The sequence below is a fragment of the Diaporthe batatas genome (assembly GCF_019321695.1).
Source record: "Diaporthe batatas strain CRI 302-4 chromosome Unknown Contig00011, whole genome shotgun sequence".
In the NCBI taxonomy this organism is placed as follows: domain Eukaryota; kingdom Fungi; phylum Ascomycota; class Sordariomycetes; order Diaporthales; family Diaporthaceae; genus Diaporthe; species Diaporthe batatas.
In genome coordinates this window covers 609,961-629,587 of record NW_025408558.1, presented here as the reverse complement: position 1 = coordinate 629,587, position 19,627 = coordinate 609,961, and the positions used below count along the sequence as shown (strand labels likewise).

The 19,627-nt window shown below is 54.9% G+C and overlaps 7 protein-coding genes across 7 annotated transcripts; 5 read left to right on the top strand and 2 right to left on the bottom strand.

Moving 5' to 3' along the window:
- Positions 1-2,856: 2,856 nt before the first annotated feature.
- Positions 2,857-4,046, top strand: KVR01_009568 (uncharacterized protein; the record flags this gene model as incomplete). The annotated part of the gene is made up of 3 exons (XM_044787230.1): positions 2,857-3,267; positions 3,331-3,631; positions 3,703-4,046. The coding sequence occupies 3 exons, from the start codon at positions 2,857-2,859 to the stop codon at positions 4,044-4,046; spliced, it is 1,056 nt and encodes a 351-aa protein (XP_044642070.1).
- Positions 4,047-4,956: 910 nt separating this feature from the next.
- Positions 4,957-6,119, top strand: KVR01_009245 (uncharacterized protein). Its single transcript, XM_044782027.1, has 2 exons — positions 4,957-5,353; positions 5,413-6,119. Exons 1-2 carry the CDS (start codon positions 5,278-5,280, stop codon positions 5,922-5,924), a joined length of 588 nt encoding a protein of 195 aa, XP_044641747.1. The 5' UTR covers positions 4,957-5,277; the 3' UTR covers positions 5,925-6,119.
- Positions 6,120-6,593: 474 nt separating this feature from the next.
- On the bottom strand, positions 6,594-10,880 carry KVR01_009109 (uncharacterized protein). The gene has a single exon (XM_044793308.1). The coding sequence runs from the start codon at positions 9,348-9,350 to the stop codon at positions 8,346-8,348; it is 1,005 nt and encodes a 334-aa protein (XP_044641611.1). The 5' UTR covers positions 9,351-10,880; the 3' UTR covers positions 6,594-8,345.
- A 407-nt stretch (positions 10,881-11,287) lies between these two features.
- Positions 11,288-13,641, bottom strand: KVR01_009529 (uncharacterized protein). The gene is made up of 5 exons (XM_044792504.1): positions 12,706-13,641; positions 12,417-12,638; positions 11,941-12,360; positions 11,707-11,884; positions 11,288-11,631 (listed from the first exon to the last, which is right to left on the bottom strand). Exons 1-5 carry the CDS (start codon positions 12,793-12,795, stop codon positions 11,564-11,566), a joined length of 978 nt encoding a protein of 325 aa, XP_044642031.1. The 5' UTR covers positions 12,796-13,641; the 3' UTR covers positions 11,288-11,563.
- A 387-nt stretch (positions 13,642-14,028) lies between these two features.
- On the top strand, positions 14,029-14,966 carry KVR01_009428 (signal peptidase complex catalytic subunit SEC11; the record flags this gene model as incomplete). Its single annotated transcript, XM_044794202.1, has 7 exons — positions 14,029-14,083; positions 14,146-14,182; positions 14,244-14,338; positions 14,435-14,543; positions 14,632-14,690; positions 14,745-14,795; positions 14,854-14,966. 7 exons carry the CDS (start codon positions 14,029-14,031, stop codon positions 14,964-14,966), a joined length of 519 nt encoding a protein of 172 aa, XP_044641930.1.
- An 865-nt stretch (positions 14,967-15,831) lies between these two features.
- Positions 15,832-16,326, top strand: KVR01_009575 (uncharacterized protein; the record flags this gene model as incomplete). The annotated part of the gene is made up of 1 exon (XM_044782321.1): positions 15,832-16,326. The coding sequence occupies one exon, from the start codon at positions 15,832-15,834 to the stop codon at positions 16,324-16,326; it is 495 nt and encodes a 164-aa protein (XP_044642077.1).
- A 2,009-nt stretch (positions 16,327-18,335) lies between these two features.
- Positions 18,336-19,583, top strand: KVR01_008945 (uncharacterized protein; the record flags this gene model as incomplete). The annotated part of the gene is made up of 1 exon (XM_044788494.1): positions 18,336-19,583. One exon carries the CDS (start codon positions 18,336-18,338, stop codon positions 19,581-19,583), a length of 1,248 nt encoding a protein of 415 aa, XP_044641447.1.
- Between the last annotated feature and the right edge of the window lie 44 nt (positions 19,584-19,627).

Genomic DNA, 19,627 nt, shown 5'->3' with positions numbered 1-19,627 from the left:
TATTATGCCTATCGTTATCGACATCGTGTCCTCTTCAAGCGCTGGGTCTTGAGCGCTTACCACCGTATGAAGGCGCCATGTATGTCCCCATACGTATACGGAATGGAAGGCGAAACCACCTAAAACATGTGTAGTGCCTTGATATAGTGGTAAAGGCTTAAGACTTAGCATTTAAAAAGTTTAATCCTATGTACAGAGAGAATATAATACATCTATGGGTACTTAAGTACGTGGCCTCAGCCTCATGCCACACAGACAAGGCTAGGAGGCATTGCTCCTGACGGCGCACAAGTAGCTTAAGGGCTGATAGTAGGTAAAGCAGTCCTACGGCGAGACTATAATTGCCAAACATCTGGAACCCAGGTACATTGGAGGGCTGGGGACCTCGGGATGCAGTACCAACCAACCTCTTACCTCATAACTCTGCAAACTTCATGTCTATGTTTTGCAGTTCAGATATACGCGCAGATCCACCGTAGCAATAATGAGGGCAATTATTGAGTGCTCAAGTGTTCCAAGAACTGCCACACCAAACAGACTCCCAGCTCTCCAGCTGAGTCTGGGGGGCTATTGCCTTTCTGGCCAACTTCGAAACCTTGGAAGCGTAAAGTTTAGGATGAAATAACGGGAAGAGTCATGTGGGTAAGTGCCAGGCCTCTAGGGTATGAGTAATGATGTTTCTGTACACCCGCTGTGCATCTCGGAAGCAGTGCCTTGCTAAATTAGGCAACTTCAATTGAAGTCCAGCATTCGGAGGTAAGCACGAGCGACAAGGAATCTCCGATAGCCTTGCCGTCACTGCATATGTATAGCAATCCAATTCCAAGGTTGCTTCCATCTTTCTTGGGTTCGAACGTGTCGGACACTTGAGGAAAAAGGCCAAGTCGAAGCGTGCAGTGCGAGTCGCTAGAAACTCCGAGGTATGGGTGTGCCCGTTTACCTGACCTGTGGCCCCAATGATGGATGCTACCATCTTGTCGTGCAAAGTGAGATGAGTGGGAAATTGTGCAGAATATGCGTAGGTGGTCATCGCTCGTGGTGCACATGCCAGATACAATGGCCTACTCAACATCCAGGCTTCTCTAGAGCTCTTTGGGAAAGTCATTTTCGCACTCAAAAGCCTAGATGCCAACGCCATCTTTAGCATAAAAAGATACGGGATATTAGCTATTAGAGAGGCTACGCATTGTTAGCACTGCGTGAAGATTGGCTGTCCGTCACGACACTGAAGGTTGAGTTTCGTGGATGCAGAACATTCAATGTTCCGGGCTTCGGCAGTTGTCAGCCGTGAAGCTTTTCAAGGTTGAGTGAAAACAGAATCTAAACATCGACGAACACCTTTCACCCTTGAAACAGGCGGCGCACGTCTATTGACGCTTGGTTGCACTTGGGCATGAACGCAGTGATAACCTTGAAAACTTGAAAGTCAATCCTGGGGTCACCACCGTCCCTCCGGATCTGCTTGGCAGCCTCGGCAAGAGCCGATGTTCGAGGCCCACTTTTACAGTCAGCTTCTGCTTGAAGATCACTGAGGGACCCCAATTCCTGCCGATGGTTCAGCCCGGCTTAAACTCTAATGGACAACAGAGTTACATTCACCAGCAGCCTCGCTGATCTGAGGCAGCACGGGTTTCGCAGAGTGGGTCTAGATCACGTTGAGACCTTTGCAGCCTGATCGCTGCTTCGAGCACGCAAGCGTGATCGCTGATGAGAACCAAACGACTTATCTCTTGGAATGAACCACACGGATCATCAAACGATTGGAGCTAGTGCCGGTGAGCTGGGGACCAATGATGGCTGTACGTAGACATAGACCCCTATTTTGCATCATCATCCATGGCAACCTTGGAAACTTCAAGTGTTATCCTCCTACCTACCTAGGTAGATAGTGGACCCAGCCCTTGCTCACATAAGAAGGCACAGATAAACATGGAATTTCAAATCGCGACACCGAATACTAGGCCGACACTAATGGCAATCGTCCGGACCATGTATGGATTTCATGCCGCAAGCCTTTATATTACAATATCACAGCACTTCTCTTAGCTGACCGGCATTGGCCAGTAATAACAAGTGTTCAAATCCGCAGGCTCTGTTGATGTTGCACTCGGAAATTTAGCAGGGACTGGGCCACTAAAGATGTCAATCTTCGGTTCAAAAAGCTTGAATATTCTCCGGTGAGCTGAACAGGGAGCTGGAGTGAGGCTATCTTGGGTTTCGTTCCAGATACGGAATACCTCGGTGTGGGTGTGGGTGCGTGCGTGCCAAACTTCAGCTCAGACAAGCGACCTGTGGTGCACGACACTGACACCACAGCACTGCAACGTCTGGGCCCGAAGTATCTGCAGCCAAGGAGGGTCAGGTCGACCTTCCATTGAGGTCACAGACGTCTCGCATGACGACGCAGCATCGCAGATTGATCGATGGGCGGCACCTTGGTGTGGTTTCATCCCTTTCCCGCAGTAGGAATGTGACTAATCTGGCTTTCGTGCAGGAAAGCTACGCTGCCCCCTGCATCGGATGATGAACGGATCAGATCATGTCGAGAGCTCAGACGGATTCCCAAGGGACGTTGACGCGCGTTGGCATGTAACGAACCTTGGAACCTCCCATTTAAGCATCCGCGGCTCGACGTCTTCTTGGCCGGGTTGGCTTTCTGGGGGGTCCAGCAACCGTTTGATTTTCGTCTAGGTAATCTTTTAAGAGCGTGGGGATGCGTACAGAAGATCTATACTCAAGTGTTATAAACCAAGGGACAGTATCACTATGTCGCCCAAAGTCCGGATACAAGGCCTCTCATCATCCGGCTCCATTCTTTTCGAAAAAAATCAGCCCCGCAACAACTACATCAACAACATGTCCATTCCGAGAGCCCATATAGAGATGCACCGGGCGGGTGATGACGGGAACGGGAACACACCACTCATAGTCAGGCAGCCCGTGATGCTCGAGCCGACCGAGCTCCGCCTGGGGGGCCAGAGGCCAAACAACGTCTTTGCGGCGCTGAGTGATGCCGGCAGGGGTCATATCGTCGCCATGATCGGAGAATACCTCGGTACGACCATGTTTCTCTTCATCGGATACATAGCCGCGCAGACGGCGAATGAGAAGAAAGACATCACCCTCCGTGCAAACATTGGTGAGGCTGGCGCGCCTGCCGGACCCAGCCTGCTGCAGATATCATATATATCCTCTGTGTTTGGGCTGAGTCTTGCCACCAATGTTTGGATTTGGTACAGAGTCAGCGGGGGCATGTTCAACCCCTCGGTTAGTAAATACATGCATGGAGCAGTGTCGAGATTTCTTCCAGTCTCTAATGGCGAAGTCCAGATCGCATTCGGCCTATGGTTATCAGGTGCCTTCAACTGGGTTCGCCTCCTCTGTGTCATCCCTGCCCAGCTGCTGGGAGGAATCACGGCGGCCGCCCTGGTATCTGGAATCCTACCTGGTCCGCTTCAAGCTGAGAATTCTGTAGGCGAGGGTGTGAGCACAGGCGGAGGCTTCTTGATGGAGGTGCTTCTGACCGCCGAGCTGATGGTGACCATCCTGATGCTTGCGGTGGAAAAGAGCCGCACAACTTTTCTTGCGCCCCTTGCGATAGGCATTTCTCTCACCGTCATCCACCTCGTGGGTAAGTACTTCACGATGGCCCTGAGACCTTGATTGGGGAATTGGCGAGACTGACGACTCCGAAACTTGTAGGCATAAATGTCAGCGGTGCTTCGGTCAACCCGGCGCGCAGTCTAGGTCCCGCAGTGATCAACAACCACTTCGTACCAGAGTTTTGGATCTACTTCGTTGGCCCAACCCTCGGCGCAGCGATTTCAGCAGGTATCCGTCACCTGCTCAAATTACTAGCTTATCAGACAGCCAATCCGGGCCAGGACGGCGATGGCATTGAATACTTCCGCGTGGTGGCTTCGTCGTCACAAGGATCAGGATATACGGCACCCGCTTGGCGCCACAAGCCAAGGGCCTCAGAGGACAGGGAGCTCCTCCTTCACGATATGGTGAAGCAAAGGGAGGTCACCCATGACTTCCCCTGAATAAATAGTGGCAATTGCTGGTTTCGAAGGAAGTAAATGTATCTACTGGCATATCGTAAGAAGATCCGGCAGCACATATGTGAAAGAGAAGTAGAATTGCATACAGAACTTGAATCTACTCGCCACGTTGCGAGATCGTCGGGCCGCCACCTCGAGTGGCAAATAGAATTTGATCAAGATTGGGGCCAAGAAGTTGGGTATTTGTCCTAGTGATCACTCAGACAATGCTTTTAAATCTACGATAATACAGGGGTGGTTTCGTTTTCAATCCCCATACATATAAAATGTACGTGGCGCCTTCATACAGTGGTAAACGCTCAAGACCCAGCGTCTAAAGAAATACAGTGCCAATAACAGTGGAAAGAGAATACAGTACCTACGATAATACAATTATATGGCGTATTTCAAAGAATTTCGGAACGTAATTTCAGAGCTCCTGTAGCTTATTTATCTTACAATTTGTAGGGTGCTAGGACTTGGAGCGGCTTTGGCCAAGATGGATACATACCTAGGTACGTAATATTTGTTACGCAGCGGGCACTATTCTTGACCTGCAGGCGAGGTCTAACGTGGGGAATAGTTTGGAGAATATGCTTGCCGAATAGAGAAACAATGCAACTTATGAGTTTTCCATTGGTATTTGTATTGAGTGGCATCAATGATGTGGAAGTGTCACCAACTCCGACCTGGCCAACATCTTGTAGACCACGCTAGAAAAGGGTGAACGTAGCACTGTTCCTAATCAGGGAATTGGGAGTTGTTCCCGTTTGGGAATCTGGGACTTGTTCCTATTTCGGATCCCGGGCATCTAGTGGGCCTGACTCTAGCTTGAATCCATTTTGCATGCAGCGTGCGTACGAGGCGCTCGGCGTAAACATCTAGGCTAGATGTAAGCTGTTGTTGCAGGGAAGAAAAACCTGGGTACACGTGTAGATCGCCGTGCAAAGGATCAAGCACTTATTTGAGATCCACAGCACTTGAGCTTGGCATGACTGATGCGGCCACATCAATCGCGCCGCACCAAGGCCGGTTGTGAGCACAGCAGCATCCAGTCACTTATTACCCCGCCGTTTAGATCGTGACCCTCAGAGTGCACATGTGCCGTTGCCACGACTACAAAAGGACACCACCACCACTCCCAAACATAAGCTAAACCCTTGCTTTCATTGTCGCGGCAGCACAGGCAGACCGCAAACCGCCCAGGTAACCGATTCTTGTTGTCAGCTACACAATGTCTTCTTTCAAGATCACAGCATCTCCCAACACAGACATCTGGCGGAAGCCACCTTCCACGGACGTCTTCAACGGTGAGTCTGGCACCTCTCACCAGCACAGCTCGAAACAGCCCGGACTGACATGTGCCCAGCCCCCCGAGGCGCCGCCGCCGATGCCAAGACCACAGCGCCGCTGTCGTCCTTCAAGTCGGCCCGCGTGTCGTTCCTCCTCCACCCCAAGGAGCAGTACGACCAGGCCGGGCTGGTGCTGTCCCTCAAGTCCCCTGGCGCCGCCGGCCCCTTGCCCGCCGACTCCCCTCCCAAGTGGCTCAAGACTGGCGTCGAGTACTACAACGGCGTGCCCAAGGCGGCGACCGTTGCCTGCGACTCTTGGGCTGACTGGAGCCTGTCGGATGTCAAGGGCAAAGAGGGCGACTGGGTCACGGTTCATGTGGAGAACGGGACAGACGTCCTGGGGAAGAGCTTGTGGATCTACCAGGTCGTCAACGGGGAGAAGATCCCCATGAGGGAGGTGTGCTGGGTCTTTGGCCTCGGTGACCCAGGCAAATGGGAGCTCAGCGTCGAGGCTTATGCTTGTCGGCCGGCAAAAGACGCTGCTGACCTTGTGGTGGAGTTCAAGGATTTCGATGTGCAGTGGGTCTAGACTTTGATGGTCTCCATACATTTGTACGATGGCACAACTTGGAGGGAGAAGATCGAGAGCACGTCGCGATATGGAACCAGGTTGAATCAGCCTCAAACATCTTAAGATGTACGAGTGCATGGAGAATGAATCCAAGGGTCATGATCAATACTGTGTTCGATAGGGTACCCTAGCAGCAAGCTTGTTAGTCCTGTGCGCTGTTTCTTGTGTTGCTGGGCCAGTTACACGCTGAAAACGTACACCTCGGCAGCTACACCTCAGGATTTTCGTCCACTGGGCCAAAACATCATCATTCTTGCGTTCAAAAATTGTGGAATGGCTTGAGGGGATTTGATTGCTAATCTCATTGCTAGTATTGCATTCGTGTCTGCCGGCTTTCGACTCCCAAGAAGCCTTTAGAGCTCACCACGCCACTCCCATTCCCCGCTGATTATGAGTGCTTAAACTAAGGGCCGATCGACCCACGAGTTTCGCTTTAAGGGAATCCTTGATTAGCTCGTAGCCCATGACCTCAAGTTCTTCCAAGCTGGATCCCTCCTGGTTTAAGGGTCCCATAATTACCGAACGGTGCACATTGTTTCCCGAGCGGTGCTGAGGCTACTGGCTCGAGGTGGAACAATGGGACCAACGTATCATGCACAGCAGAAAGGAGGCCATGAGACAAGTTTTGGAGGTGGCCGAATCTCCCATTACCAAGGCCCCCAAAAGGGGCGCGTTGCTATCTACTTAAGCAGAGCCAAAGGCGCGAGCGCAGTGAAGGCTCGAAGTAGAGTACATAGACATCATACAGTACAGATAAGGAATGTGTGGTATCAAATCATCAAAACTTCGTCAGTCGTGCTCAAAAAACCGAGTTTCAAACAGGGTGAGTGACGCAACCCAGGGCTCTGACAAATGAAAGAAAGGAACAACGCGCGGACGGGTTTAAACACCAAATGCAGGCCACACACGGCGGTTGATCGAGGGGTGTTGAGAATCGAAGAAAAAAGAATTTCGCTGCTCCATCAAGTTCATCTCTTTTTTGCATAACAACCCATTTCCCTCCCTCCCTTTCACTCGACTTCCTCCTCCCCATTCAATTAGCCCTCCAGCTTCCTCCCCTGATCATTTGACAAAGGAAAAGTATTCAAGGCCTGGTCGAAGGTCGTCGTTGGTTAACAATTTGGTGTTGGTCGCTTTAATTATGAGATGCGATGTCGGCAGACGGAAGAGACAGTCTGGTTACGACGGACAGTGAGCCCGGGCTGGCCGGGCTTGTGCTGCCTGTTCGTACCGATGTAAAAGCATTCTGGATGATTTGTCGTGTTTCGTCTCCTTTCCGGCCGCCGTTCTGGAAGAAGCAGGGGTCTCTCTTTTCTCCACGTTGACAGTCTAGTTAAAGAGTCCACATGAAAAAGGAAAAGAAATAAAAGAACCCGCGGTAACATTCCGAACATGAAATGGCAAAACCAAGAAAAATCATTGAGCTGAGAGATAAACAATGCGCGTGGCACAAACTCCAGGTGTGTGTGGTGGTGTGTATAAGATGGATCGGAGAGGGTATCTGTTTCTCGCCCGTGTGAAGGGCGGCAAACTGCACGTGTAAAGGAAAGAAATTCACAGAAATTCAAAACAACGCTCGCTTTGGACTTCCTCTAAACGCCGGCTCGCCATGCGTAGGAGAGAAAAATCAGAACCCGATCCCAAGATCCAATTGTTCCAAAGAAATGACAGCGCTTGACGAAAACACACGCAAAGGCATCAACAATCGTGAGCCAGGGGGAGAGTGAATGCAGAAGGTCAGACGGGCCCACTCGGGGTAGGTCTTCTTGTGGGATCCCGCAATGTCTTGGTCCGAAGATGTGTCGTCCCGATCTTCTCCCGGGCAGGATGGCATCAATGGGAGCGAGCCCTGTCCTCCTTCCCCATGCTCTCCCCTTGGCGAAAAGTCAAAGTCAAAAAGTTCTGGTGAGATTCGGCCAACCTCCTTAAAGAAGTGAAGAAGCAAGAAACAAATCTAGCATTCTCCCAAATGGCCGCGTGTACCAAAACCTCGACGTGAGTTTCCGGCCATGGGGGAGGATGAAAAGCAGAGAACGCCCCTGGAAATGCCAGACCAGGTCAACAATCGTGGAGTAGAGTCAGAGCGGGTTCCCAAACTGATAAGAAAACCAGGTTGTACCCAAGCGTGTACGGCCTATCCGTCCCTCGACAGCAGACTCCCTCCATAGCTGCGGATTAGAGGAACCTCGGCATGGGGTGTGTGTATCGATCTCTTGTCTTTAGTAGTGGAAACGCCGACGGAACGCCCGTAAGAAGAAATTGGGAAGCGGATCCACCTGCTCATCGCGCGGTCTTCGTGTGTCGACCCGGACGAGCCTCACAGACTTCTCCTCAGGAACCCCGTTCCTGCTCCTCGTGAGAGGAGTGAGGGTAGTCCCTTCAGATAGTGCGCGGCGTGCCCTTGTTCCCCGCCTCGATGACGTCGTCGAGGTGGTTGCACAGCGCGACAAACAGGTCAAAGTACAGTTTGCTGCCCTCTCCTCCCTTCTCCATCTCGGCCTGCATGGTGCCCGACCTCTTGAAGGTCTTGCGGCACCGGATGATCAGTGCCAGGTAGTGGGCGCGCAGGCGGCTGTCCGAGTCCGGGGTGTGGGCGTAGCAGTACTGGGCCGAGCGCAGGATCGTGCCCACGTCGATTCCAGACTGCAGGCCCTGCTTCCGCAGCGCCAGCCGCTTCAGCTCCTCCAGCCCGTACCGCTCAGCCGCGCAGTAGACCACCGTGTCCCGGAGGAGGTGGTGGCCGACTGACGGCAGGAAGACGGTAGCCTCAACAGCCGCGGGTTGACGGGGTGACGATGCTGCGCGGCCACCTCCGTAGGTGTTTTCTGAGTTGATTCGGGGGGATGCATTTGGCGTGCCCCCTCGGCGCGCGGGAACGCTGTCCTCGAGCTCCCAAGAGTTGCGGTGCTTGTTGTGCAGCAACCGCGGATAGTAGTCGCCCTTGTAGAGGTACTCGAGGACCGCCGAGAAAACCTCCGGCTCCTCGTCCGGGAGCGCGATTCTCCTGGACTGCGCGTACGACTGCTCGAGGTATCCACCCCTCAGGGCCTGCTCGAAGAACGGGCTCTGAAGGAGGACGTCCTCGTGGGCCGCAAAGAGTCGCCCCTCCATGCCGATGGTCAGGGTGACGATCGGCGATGGCGCGAGGTTTGCCATGGAGGCATCTTGTGTCCTGCCCGACTCGGCCTTGATTCGTGAAGCCGACCCGGAGGCCTCGCGTTCGGTAAGCGATCGCTGCAGTTTCGACAGCTTGGTAGGATCCCGCACGGAACCCGCATTCGTGCCCTTCCTGGCCAGCCTCGCCGACTTGTCCACACGATGCTGGGAATCCATGGCCGCACCAGCTTGCTGGGCGTTGGAGTTGGATCTCAGTCGCTTGAACATCGTGGTGGATGTGATGACGTAGTAACGGTCGTCGGCGGGTTTTTTGACCTTGACTCTTCGACGGCGGAGCCCCAACTTTCGTTCGTGTTGTTGCTTCGCCTGTTCAGGCTTCTCCGGAAAGCTGACTTGTGAAGAGCACGCGGACTCGAGGCGTACGGGACGTCGGAAAGACAAAAACGAACAGAGCGAGGAAACCACTTTTGCGGATCTCACGATGTTGCTGCCTTATCCTCGGGGTGTGTTGGTACCAAGAGAGTGACGAGACGAACGAAAACCAGATAAGAAACTCCCGCGATCGAAAGAACGACGGAACGAGAGCGTGCAAAAAAAACAAACACAAAACGTGACACACAAAAGATTGACAAGAGGGCCCGTGAAGAAATACCACTGGGTGTACGTAACGACCGTCCAGCTCAGTGAATATCCTATAAGCACTTGGCGCCCTGTGTGTTCGTGGTGGGGGGGAGGGAGGAGAAAGAGGAGAAAGGTTCCGAAAGGTATGGGTGGTTGGCTAGGATATTTATGCGACAACGCGGCTTGGTTGCCTGCAAATTGCCTGCAGCCTCTCAGGTCAACCGTCGAATCAATTGGGATCTGGGGGTTTGAGGAACCGGGAGTGGTGCCAAGGTCATTATGCAGTAGTGTAGTGTGGGTGGGTGTTAAAGCTCAAGGAGCTAACTTGTGCCCCGGAAAACAAGGTGGGATCGCCAGAGAGCGTGCCGTCATCAGAACGCAGGGTGGAGTCCCCAGCCTACCCTGCCATCCTTTTTATAGAGTTGGCTCCGGGGTCGTGCCGTCACCGTCACGGCCCAGCCTCAACTTGAGGCCTGCGACGTTGAAGCCCGAGAAGACCCAAGAAGACCCAAGACGACGTGTAAGACGCTTGCACCTAGAGGTGAGGCGACTCTCGATGACTGACGAGCAGGCATCATCGCTCCGGCGTTGGCTGGTGAACGCTCTGGATGACGAGAAGCAGTAACATCAAGTTGGCGTTGCCGTGCATTGGGCTCACGGCACGTGCAGTGAAACGGCGTTACCCCAGGGATGCAGCGTCGAGTATTGTGCGCCTTATGGCTGGGCATGTGAGCTGTATGCCTGCAGAAACGCAGGATAAGAGGTGAAAAGAAGGGCATCGAAGTCGCAAGAAGCTTCTCACACCAGCACTGCGACGAATCGAGTGCCAGAGGTTGGTGGGTTGTGCATTCCAGGATAGCCGCCAGCCCGTTCCGCAGGCCGATGGGCATGAGTTCGGGTGTCAAGTTCGTGCGCAGCTGAATGCGGGTTGGACATGATCGCAGCCCCGTAGGACTTTCCAGAGCAAGGTCGATGCCCAGCGTTGGTCCCTGGTCGCTGAAGCCTTCGATGCGGTCCCTACTACATAGTCTTGTAGGCGCTCGTAGGACTCGAGAGGCCTGGTCCGTTGCAGTACAAGTCATCCGCGGACGATTGGGCAACCATCAAGTTCGCCCCCGCGCGGGTCCAGGTGGTGCCTGAAGAGTTCACTCGAGAGTTCACACAGTCTGACAGTCGTGGTTCTCCCTCAAGTCCCTCTAGCGTATCACCCTCGCATGGGGGCTGTGAATCCTGATTCGGTTTTGGCCTTTTCACAAGCTCGGGCTAAGGGGCACAGGGAAGCCTTGTCTCGGTTCCAAATGGCTGGATTGACGCTTGCACTAGCTTGTTGGGGTGCCACGCTGTCACCGTGGGGCTGGCGGGAGTCCCTGAACGGTACCTGCCAGCCTGCTGGGGCGAGTGGGTGGGTGTGGAGAGTGTCTTGCCCTGTTCACTAGCTGCCGAGAGAGGGAACCCTACTCCTAAGACATTTGGGTGGCTGGAATCCAGGGGTGCCCACACGGTCCTGATGTGCCGCGCGGTGAGCAGCTCTGCGGCGAATGTCCAGCCCCGTCTGGACGAAAGCAACCGAGGCAAGCAAATGCTTCCAAGTGCATCATGCGTGAGGCGCACGTATTCTCAATCTCTATTGTGCAAAGTCTATGAAACATTCTTTAGGTAGGCCTGTGATTAATCAACAACAACCCATTTCGGACACATCATTATTATTACCGTCTTCTCCCTTCTGCCCACCCTGACGACGAAACGTAATGCACCAGCGATCCAGTCTGGTGAGAGCCAAATTCCCTGAGCGCAGGTTGGGCTCGCAGCCCAACCGCGGCCACGGCGTGCCTTCACAGCATTGCGTGCTTGATGGCGAATCATCGAGAATGGGCACGGTCAGAGATGCTCTCGCGCATGCCGACCAGGCCGTAGAGCGTGGCAAAAGCTGTTGGCAGATCAGAAAAGTGCTCACAATGATGCCCAACAATGGTCCCCAAGTCGCATGGACGAGGAAACTCACATGCAGCTGCCAGAGCGACAAAGCCAGTGCAGTATGCTGTCACCTTCTCTTTGCTGCCAACGATGGACTCGTCCAGCCAGAAAAAGGCATTGTCGCCGGTTAGCTTCCCTCCAATTGCCGCATATCCCAGGTACAATGCAGCGGACCCAATACTGGCGAACAGGTGGGTCGGTACAGGCTGCGGTAAAGGTCAGTCATATCGGTAGACAGGGGCACAAGGAGGGCCACCCTTACGTCAGGTCGTCTCATGCTGTTCAGGATCACGGACTCGGCCACGACCTCGAGAGCCGGGAAGACGTAGAGATTGAACAGGATGAACATCGGGAACCAGCCCTTGACCAATTTGAAAGGATTCTTGCTGGGACCATCTTCGAAGAGCATGAAGGCGTCGCCGTCACCATCATCTCCTCCACCATCGCCGCCATCGCCGGGTACTGGCAGGTGAGCATGGCCGCTTGGCGCCTGGATGGTCCAGTACACGATAACATTCATGAGGGCAAAAACGTGGGTGACGACGTGGAACAGGCTGAAATAAATGCGGCCGCGTCCGTCTGCAGTCTGCTCAGGCGGAGACATGAAGCGAAGCAGTCGGGACTCCCAGCGAGTGTCGTTGGCGTCGATGTCGGGCCAGTGCATGTGTGTGATGGTCCACGACTAGTCCTGGCGGTTAACAAGAAGTCCGAGGCAAGTGATGACATGGCCACACTTACAAAGACAAGGACGTGGTACACAATGAGGAAGAACCAGGTGACTGCAGAGAACTGGAAGGGGATACGCCAGTTGGAGTATTCGCTCGGACGATGTTTGATTTCGTAGTCGAGCAGCATGCCAGCTGTTGCGATGAGGTAGGCCACGAGGGCAGCCCGAATATAGCCCAGGGCATTTTGGTTGAGGGGCCTCCATGGCGAATGCGCAACGCGAAGGAAGATGGGCTGAACAAGGTCAGCAGACTATGCCGGTGGCCAGTACCACGCCTTGTGGAAGAGAGGAGAGACGTACATGGTCGCCACCAGAACGCTGGCCTTCCTCGTCCTGCTGGTGGGTGCCGACAAGGTTGCCGACCTGTTGAAGCAAGGGCTGACGCTCCATTGTTCGGCTGCTTGGCTGATAGTCAGGGAAGGAAAAGTACCGGGAGGGCGGGCGGATATCCGGCGACTGAACGTCGGCGCGTTGTCTTTCCAGGATTGTAGGCTGACCCGAGGTCAAATCAATGCTTGCGTGCGAACTGAATAATCTCGGTAGGAGGAATAGTTGCGAGACAGATGCAGGTCAGCAAAGGGAGCGGAAGCAGGCAGAGGATGAAGAGTTCCACGAGAGTCGAAAGCTGCTCGAAGGGGAGATGTAAACAAACCCAAGGCCGACTCGTAGGAAGGAACAGCTCGAGCTGCCCTCAAGCTGTTTCTGCACCTCGGGAAGGAAAGACACGGCGCTGGGAGCAAGTTCCAGGAGGCGCAGTCGCAAAGTCAAAGCTTCCTGTTTCGTGAATGCTCGAATTGTCTCTGACTCCAAGCACACTCGAGATCAAAAGAAAAGGAACGAGAAAGGAGAGGACCAAATGATATCCTGTGGCCCTTGTTTTTCAGTCCGAACCCTCTCAGTGTAAATCCACATCAATAAATACATTGTCGTAGCTCTCAAGCCGTGGAACCAGCGGGACAGAAGCTACTGCGCCTGCCCGGTTCGTGACAATACCGCCTCTCCCGCCTGGCCAGACCGGCAAAGTCTCAGCGTAGGGATTGCTTCCAGAGAGTGTCCATTTTCGTGTCCAGGACAGTCGTCAGCGGCGAGTAAGACCAGCACGTGCCGTCGCTGCATCATTCCACAACGGCAGGAGGCAGCCAGAAAGTGCAGTAACGAGACGGAGGCATTCTCAATTCCCGCACAACACTAATGGCTGCGATAGCAGGTGGACTATGGTAATTGCAGCCTCATCATATATGTATGAATATATGCTAGGTATAGAATGGGTTCAGACCCGACGAGTGCTGTGTATCAAACAATTGTGGAGGACCCCTGCAGGATGTACCGAGGTACACAGCTGCCTGGCAGCCCTGGCAGCCTGGGTACCTGGCTGCGCATCAAGAGATCCACTTGACCCCGGCCCCCCTGCTGCCAAAGTACGTACCCGCCCACTCGGTTTGAGGACAGCTTGTGAAGCTCCCCACAGGCCACCTCTCAACTTTCTTGGGCTGCATGTGCACACACAGTACTGTCATCAGCACCCGAGGCCCTGCCATTTCCGACGACCAACAACCTTCCACTCTAATACTATGCGATAGCACCTCGAGCAGAAACAAAAACACCACATAAAAGAGCATCGCCATGGTTTCCGTGCTCGGGAACCCGCGGCAACTCGCCGCCCAGGTCCTCAACTTCGGTATGACACTGCCGCTTGCAAGCCCGGCCGCGTGCCGCGAGACTGACATGCGCCGGTACCAGGCCTTATTCTCTCGACGGCTTTCATGATGTGGAAAGGGTGCGACGCCGATTTTCTCCCCATATACCTGCGACCACACGCTGACATGACCCTCGTCCAGCCTCTCCGTTGTCACCGACTCGCCCTCTCCCATCGTCGTCGTCCTGTCCGGGTCCATGGAACCGGCGTTCCAGCGCGGTGACCTTTTGTTCCTCTGTATGGATCCCCTCGAATCCTGCAGCAGGTGGTCCTCGAACGGCCTCGCACCGAAATAAAAGGGGTCGTGCAAGGCTAACTGCTTGCTGTTGATAGGGAATCGTAATCTGATCGCAGAGACGGATGTCGGCGAGGTCGTGGTCTACAACGTCAGGGACAAGGAAATCCCCATTGTTCACCGCGTCGTGCGCAAGTTTGGCACAGGGTACGAAGAATCTCGGGAACGCCTTGGGCGCTGGCAACGAGTGTGGCGCTCTAGCTGAGAGACAGTTGGCTAACACGGTTGGCTGCAGAGAGCATGCCCGATTATTGACAAAGGGCGACAACAACCAGGCCGACGACACCGAGCTGTGTAGGACCTTCCCTGTCTTGCGTGGTCGAGACGCGAGCTAACATACGGTACTAGATGCGAAGGACCAGGACTACCTGGAGAGGAAAGACATCATTGGCAGTGTCGGTAAGTCGCGGTCCACTTTTCATCCTTTACGTTTTGTGGTGGCTAACATCGCGTGCAGTGGGCTACATACCATTTGTCGGATACGTGACAATCATGTTATCCGAAAATCCGTGGATGAAGACAGCCATGTTGGGCATAATGGGTCTGATGGTCGTATTACAGCGAGAATAGCCGTGTCCTAGCTGGCTCCGAGCACCTTCGATGATCGAGCCTTCATCCATCTATAAAAGTCGCATTGACCAGCATCATTGGGAATCGAGCCATTGGCGTTCCTTACCAACTATCGATTTTTCTGCGATCTTGACCGCGCCGTTCGGGCAGGTTTCAGGCCTTGATTCCTTAGATTTGACGCACCGCTGACAGCTTGCGTTTGCGTTGAAATTATTTGCGCTCTTGGGCCCTTCACGAGGCCGGTGCTAGCCATGTCTGCCTACCCAATCGGAATCATGGTGGCAATGTCTTCGATTCGGGAGATGGGCCAAAAAGCACGCGTCCAGTGTCCTCACAACTGTCACTACGCCAGGATTTGCTCAACTATGGACATAAACCGGGGATGAGAGGTTTCAATCACGGTTCTTTCTCAATGCAGTAGGTCAGTCGCTGCCTAAGTCAATTTAGATCCTCTGACCGCACCTCGGCCCTCTTGGTGGCGAGGTGGCCTGCCGTGGCCTCTCTCTGTTGGTTACTTGGCCTATCTGAAGGACCTTACGAGACTTCATTGCCAATGACTGGATGTGAAATACAGCAATCGACGCGGTGTCGACCAAACGGCAGAGCTGCGGGACACTGCATCGCGGGGCCAACAAACGAGACATGGTGATCTCATGCGGGAGGCCTACCAAAAGAGACGACACCGCGTCTCTGCATCATTTCCCCTCCGCAAGATTCTATTTAATGTGGTCGTTGGTCCTCGTCCTGGGCCTGGTTTGATCCAGAGCTCGCAAGCATCCCTTGATCACCAACTTGCCTGACTGTCAGTTGACGCTACGTTCGAAGCAAGCTCAAGCAACGCCCCCACCCACACGACTCACCCATCATGCCACGCAGAAGAAGACCAGGGCGCGCCGAGGACAGATACTGCACCTTCCCCTCCCTCCACGAAGACGTCACCGCCCTCCTCCAGGAAGAGGACCTACACTTTGGCTTCCACGACAGGGACGACCCGGCCGACAGCCTCAAGGAGTATGACACCAACATCATGGGCCGCTTCGTCTGCCGCAACGGCGGCTGCCGCAGCAAGGGCTGGTCGAGCAAGAAGATCGCCATCACCATCAGGATGTACCCGGGCGCAGAGTACAACGCGCGCGTGTACAAGCAGCGCTGCCGCGACTGCGACTGTCTAGGGGACCTGCAGCTGGAGCACGGCGGGTCGTACGCGGACAGGGTCGCGTACCGCATCAAGAAGTGGTGCGGTGTGCCTATAGAGCCTCCGCCCTACATGGAGGGCCAGGGCCAGGGACCGCATCGGAGGCACCGGTGCGAGGGATGCAGGGCTGGACGGTGCAGGGAGGGCATGCTTGGTGGTGTGTAGAGATTGTTCCTGGCTTGTTGGGATGTCTACGTCCGTTTGTTCGCTCAGGCGGCCGTGCCTGGCTGTTTCAAGTTGGACAGATGCTCGTATCTAGGGTTCTTTCTATGTACTCGCCCTACGTCCTCTTCGTTGTCGCCAGCCAGAGAAACCTACCCAAGCATTTCTGCAGTCTCCCGCGGAAACACCTGTCTCGTCCAGTGGTGCCACAAACCGACAAATGGCAATATTACATCGACGGTACTTCAGAGAGGCCGTCTTTTGGCATTTGCTTTTCCCAGTCATAAAAGCATGATATCTGGGTTTCATGTGCGAGCAGTGCCAGAACAACCAGTCAATTTCCTACACGTTTACCATACGGGCATCTCAGCCTTGAACCACCAGTGCCCAGCATCTCTTGAAGTTGGTCCCATCACGTGGACGAGCATCATCGAAGGGCAGGGAATTGGCTGTTATGTGAGAGATCCATAGCCTTTGTGAGGGGGCCGCATCTGAGACACTTGGAGAGAGCAAGGCAGGTGGTCTCTCAGGCACTCAACTTGCAGAGAATGGCGTGACTCCACGGGATGGATACAGACATGTACCTGCATGCTGCCCGTCGGGCAAGAGACAACACACATCTGGCAGCCTAGGTCCGCCCTGCTTGACACTACAGCCACAACACAAAAGAGAAGTTGTTGATCAGGTTTGATCGTCCGCGTTCGGAAAGGCGAGGCTTCATCCAGCAGGACATGCTCAAGCAGGAGCGGAAAGCAATCGGGTAGTGGTGTCACATTTTGCCAACCTTTGGCTGGCCGGTCGCATCAAATGGTTGTTTGGGAGGAATATAAACCTGGCCTCGGCGATGTGACTGACCTGCCCGTATAACAGGCTTACAGGCCTGCTTCAGGCCGTGCTCACGGGTTGGCGCACCTGGGGGAGGCGCAGCATTCCAAGGTTTTTTAACGTATGACCCGCAATATAAGGGGCGAGATTGCTAGGTGCCAAGCTTATTTATTTCCCCCAGAGGCCCACCTTGGCCGGCGAGGCCTGCAGACAAACAAGCCTGACAAGCCTGACAAGCCTGACAAGCAGCCCTGGGGCAGGAGTCGCAGGACAATCCATTCGGTTTCAGGCCATTTCAGCTGTCAATAAACGGCCCGGACGAGTCAGGCCTGTTGGCTGTTGGCTGTTGTCTGTTGTGGTGTTCTGTCTTTGTTGATTGTCGGCTGCCCAAGGTGGTGATGATGGTGGCGGCGGCGGTGGCCTTGGACGGCCGCAGGGGGGGATCGGTTTGTCCCAAGGGGATCGCCCCTAATAAGGGATTTGCAGCGGGATGGATGGATGAAACGAAACGCTCTACTGCGGCCCTCGCCCACGCCGTACCGGCATTTGACGGTTTGCCGGCAGCCAACCAGAATACACAGTAATAAAGAGTACGAGGGAAGAAGGATGTCGGCACACTCACCCGTAGATCTGCGTAGGTGATCCGCCGCGTATATAACCCCAAGGTTCCATATAAGCTTGTCGCGTCGATGAGCTTGAGGAGCTTGCTTTGCCTGTCGCGCCCGTCTCTCTGGTACTATCCCCCATACGCCCCCTGCCCCCCGCGAATCGCAATTTCACAGTCAGCCAGTGCCAGGCAAGAAGTTCAGTGGTGCATTTCGTATCCCAACCCTGCCGAGCTCCACCTACGTCTAAACTCAGGGGTTCGCCAATAGCCATCCCTGCCCCACCGCGGACATTGGAACCCTGGGACCCTGGGACCTGCAGTGCAGGGGGCGAGGCCTCTCGATTGATCTCATCTCTCAAATTCGTCCCATAGACTAGGCCTACATTCCCGCGAGCTTTATTCTTTCGCCCTCACACCACAACAACACCACCATCACCAAACCACCACAGCCGTCCGGAGTCCATTCTTTTACTTCGTTCGACTTGTCGGTCCGTCACTCCCTCTTGGTCTGATATATACACAGTCGTTCATTCACAACCAACCACTGCTCTTCAGCAAGCCCCCTTCAAGACTCTTTACCATGCAGTCCAAGATCCTCACCGCGTCTGCCCTGGTCGCAGGCGTGTCCGCCGCCTCCAACTACCTCGGCTTCAACTCCGGCTCCGTCCACGGCAGCGGTGCGGCCAAGACCCAGAGCGACTTCGAGAAGGAGTTCAAGACCGCCCAGAACCTCGTCGGCGCCCCTGGCGACTTCAACGCCGTGCGTCTCTACACCAACATCCAGGGCGCCACCACGGCCGACCCCATCTCCGCCTTCCCCGCCGCCGTCGCCACCAAGACCTCCCTGCTGCTCGGCATCTGGACCTCTGGCACCGACAGCATTGCCAACGAGATGAACGCCCTCAAGGCTGGTCTTGAGAAGTACGGCGACGACCTTGCCAAGCTGGTCATCGGTGTGTCCATCGGCTCCGAGGATCTCTACCGTGCCGGTGCCACCGGCGTCGAGAACAAGGCCGGCATTGGTGCTGGCCCCGACGTCATTGTCAAGTTCATCAAGGAGTTCAAGAGCGAGTTCTCCAAGTACGACTTCTCCATCGGCCACGTCGACACCTGGGACGCCTGGACCAACGGCTCCAACTCGGCCGTCATCGACGCCGTCGACTGGCTCGGAGTTGACGAGTACCCCTACTACCAGACCGGCGACGACAACACCATCGACAACGCCGCCAAGCTGTTCAAGGAGGCCTACGACAACGTCGTCAACGTCGCCAAAGGCAAGGACGTCTGGGTCACCGAGACCGGCTGGCCCTACGAGGGTCCCGACTGGGACAAGGCCGTCCCCAGCGTCGAGAACGCCAAGCAGTTCTGGGACGAGGTTGGCTGTGACCAGCTGTTCGGCAAGGTCCCCACCTTCTGGTACAACCTGGTCGACGACTCCACCGTCAACGAGATGTCCTTTGCCATCACCAAGGACCTCAACACCAACGCCCTCTTCAACCTGACCTGCCCCGCCAAGACCGCCTCCAGCTCGTCCGCCTCCGCCTCCGCCACCGGTCTGACAAGCCCCAGCGGCACCTCGACTGCCACTGCGGCCGACGCGACCTCCACTGGATCCTCCAGCTCTGGCAGCTCCAGCAGCGGCTCCGGCAGCGGCTCTGGCAGCAGCTCCTCCGGCTCCGGCTCCGGCTCCGGCTCCTCTTCCAGCTCGGACTCTGCTGACTCGTCCTCGACCTCGCCCGTTGCTGCCAGCGGCGCCTCGGTTGCCAAGCTCGGCTCGTCTGCCTTTGGCGCCATTGCTTTCATCGCTGCTGCCTTCGCTCTCCTCTAGATGGATCGTTGCGGCAAGATCTAGCGGGAGAAAAATATACGCGG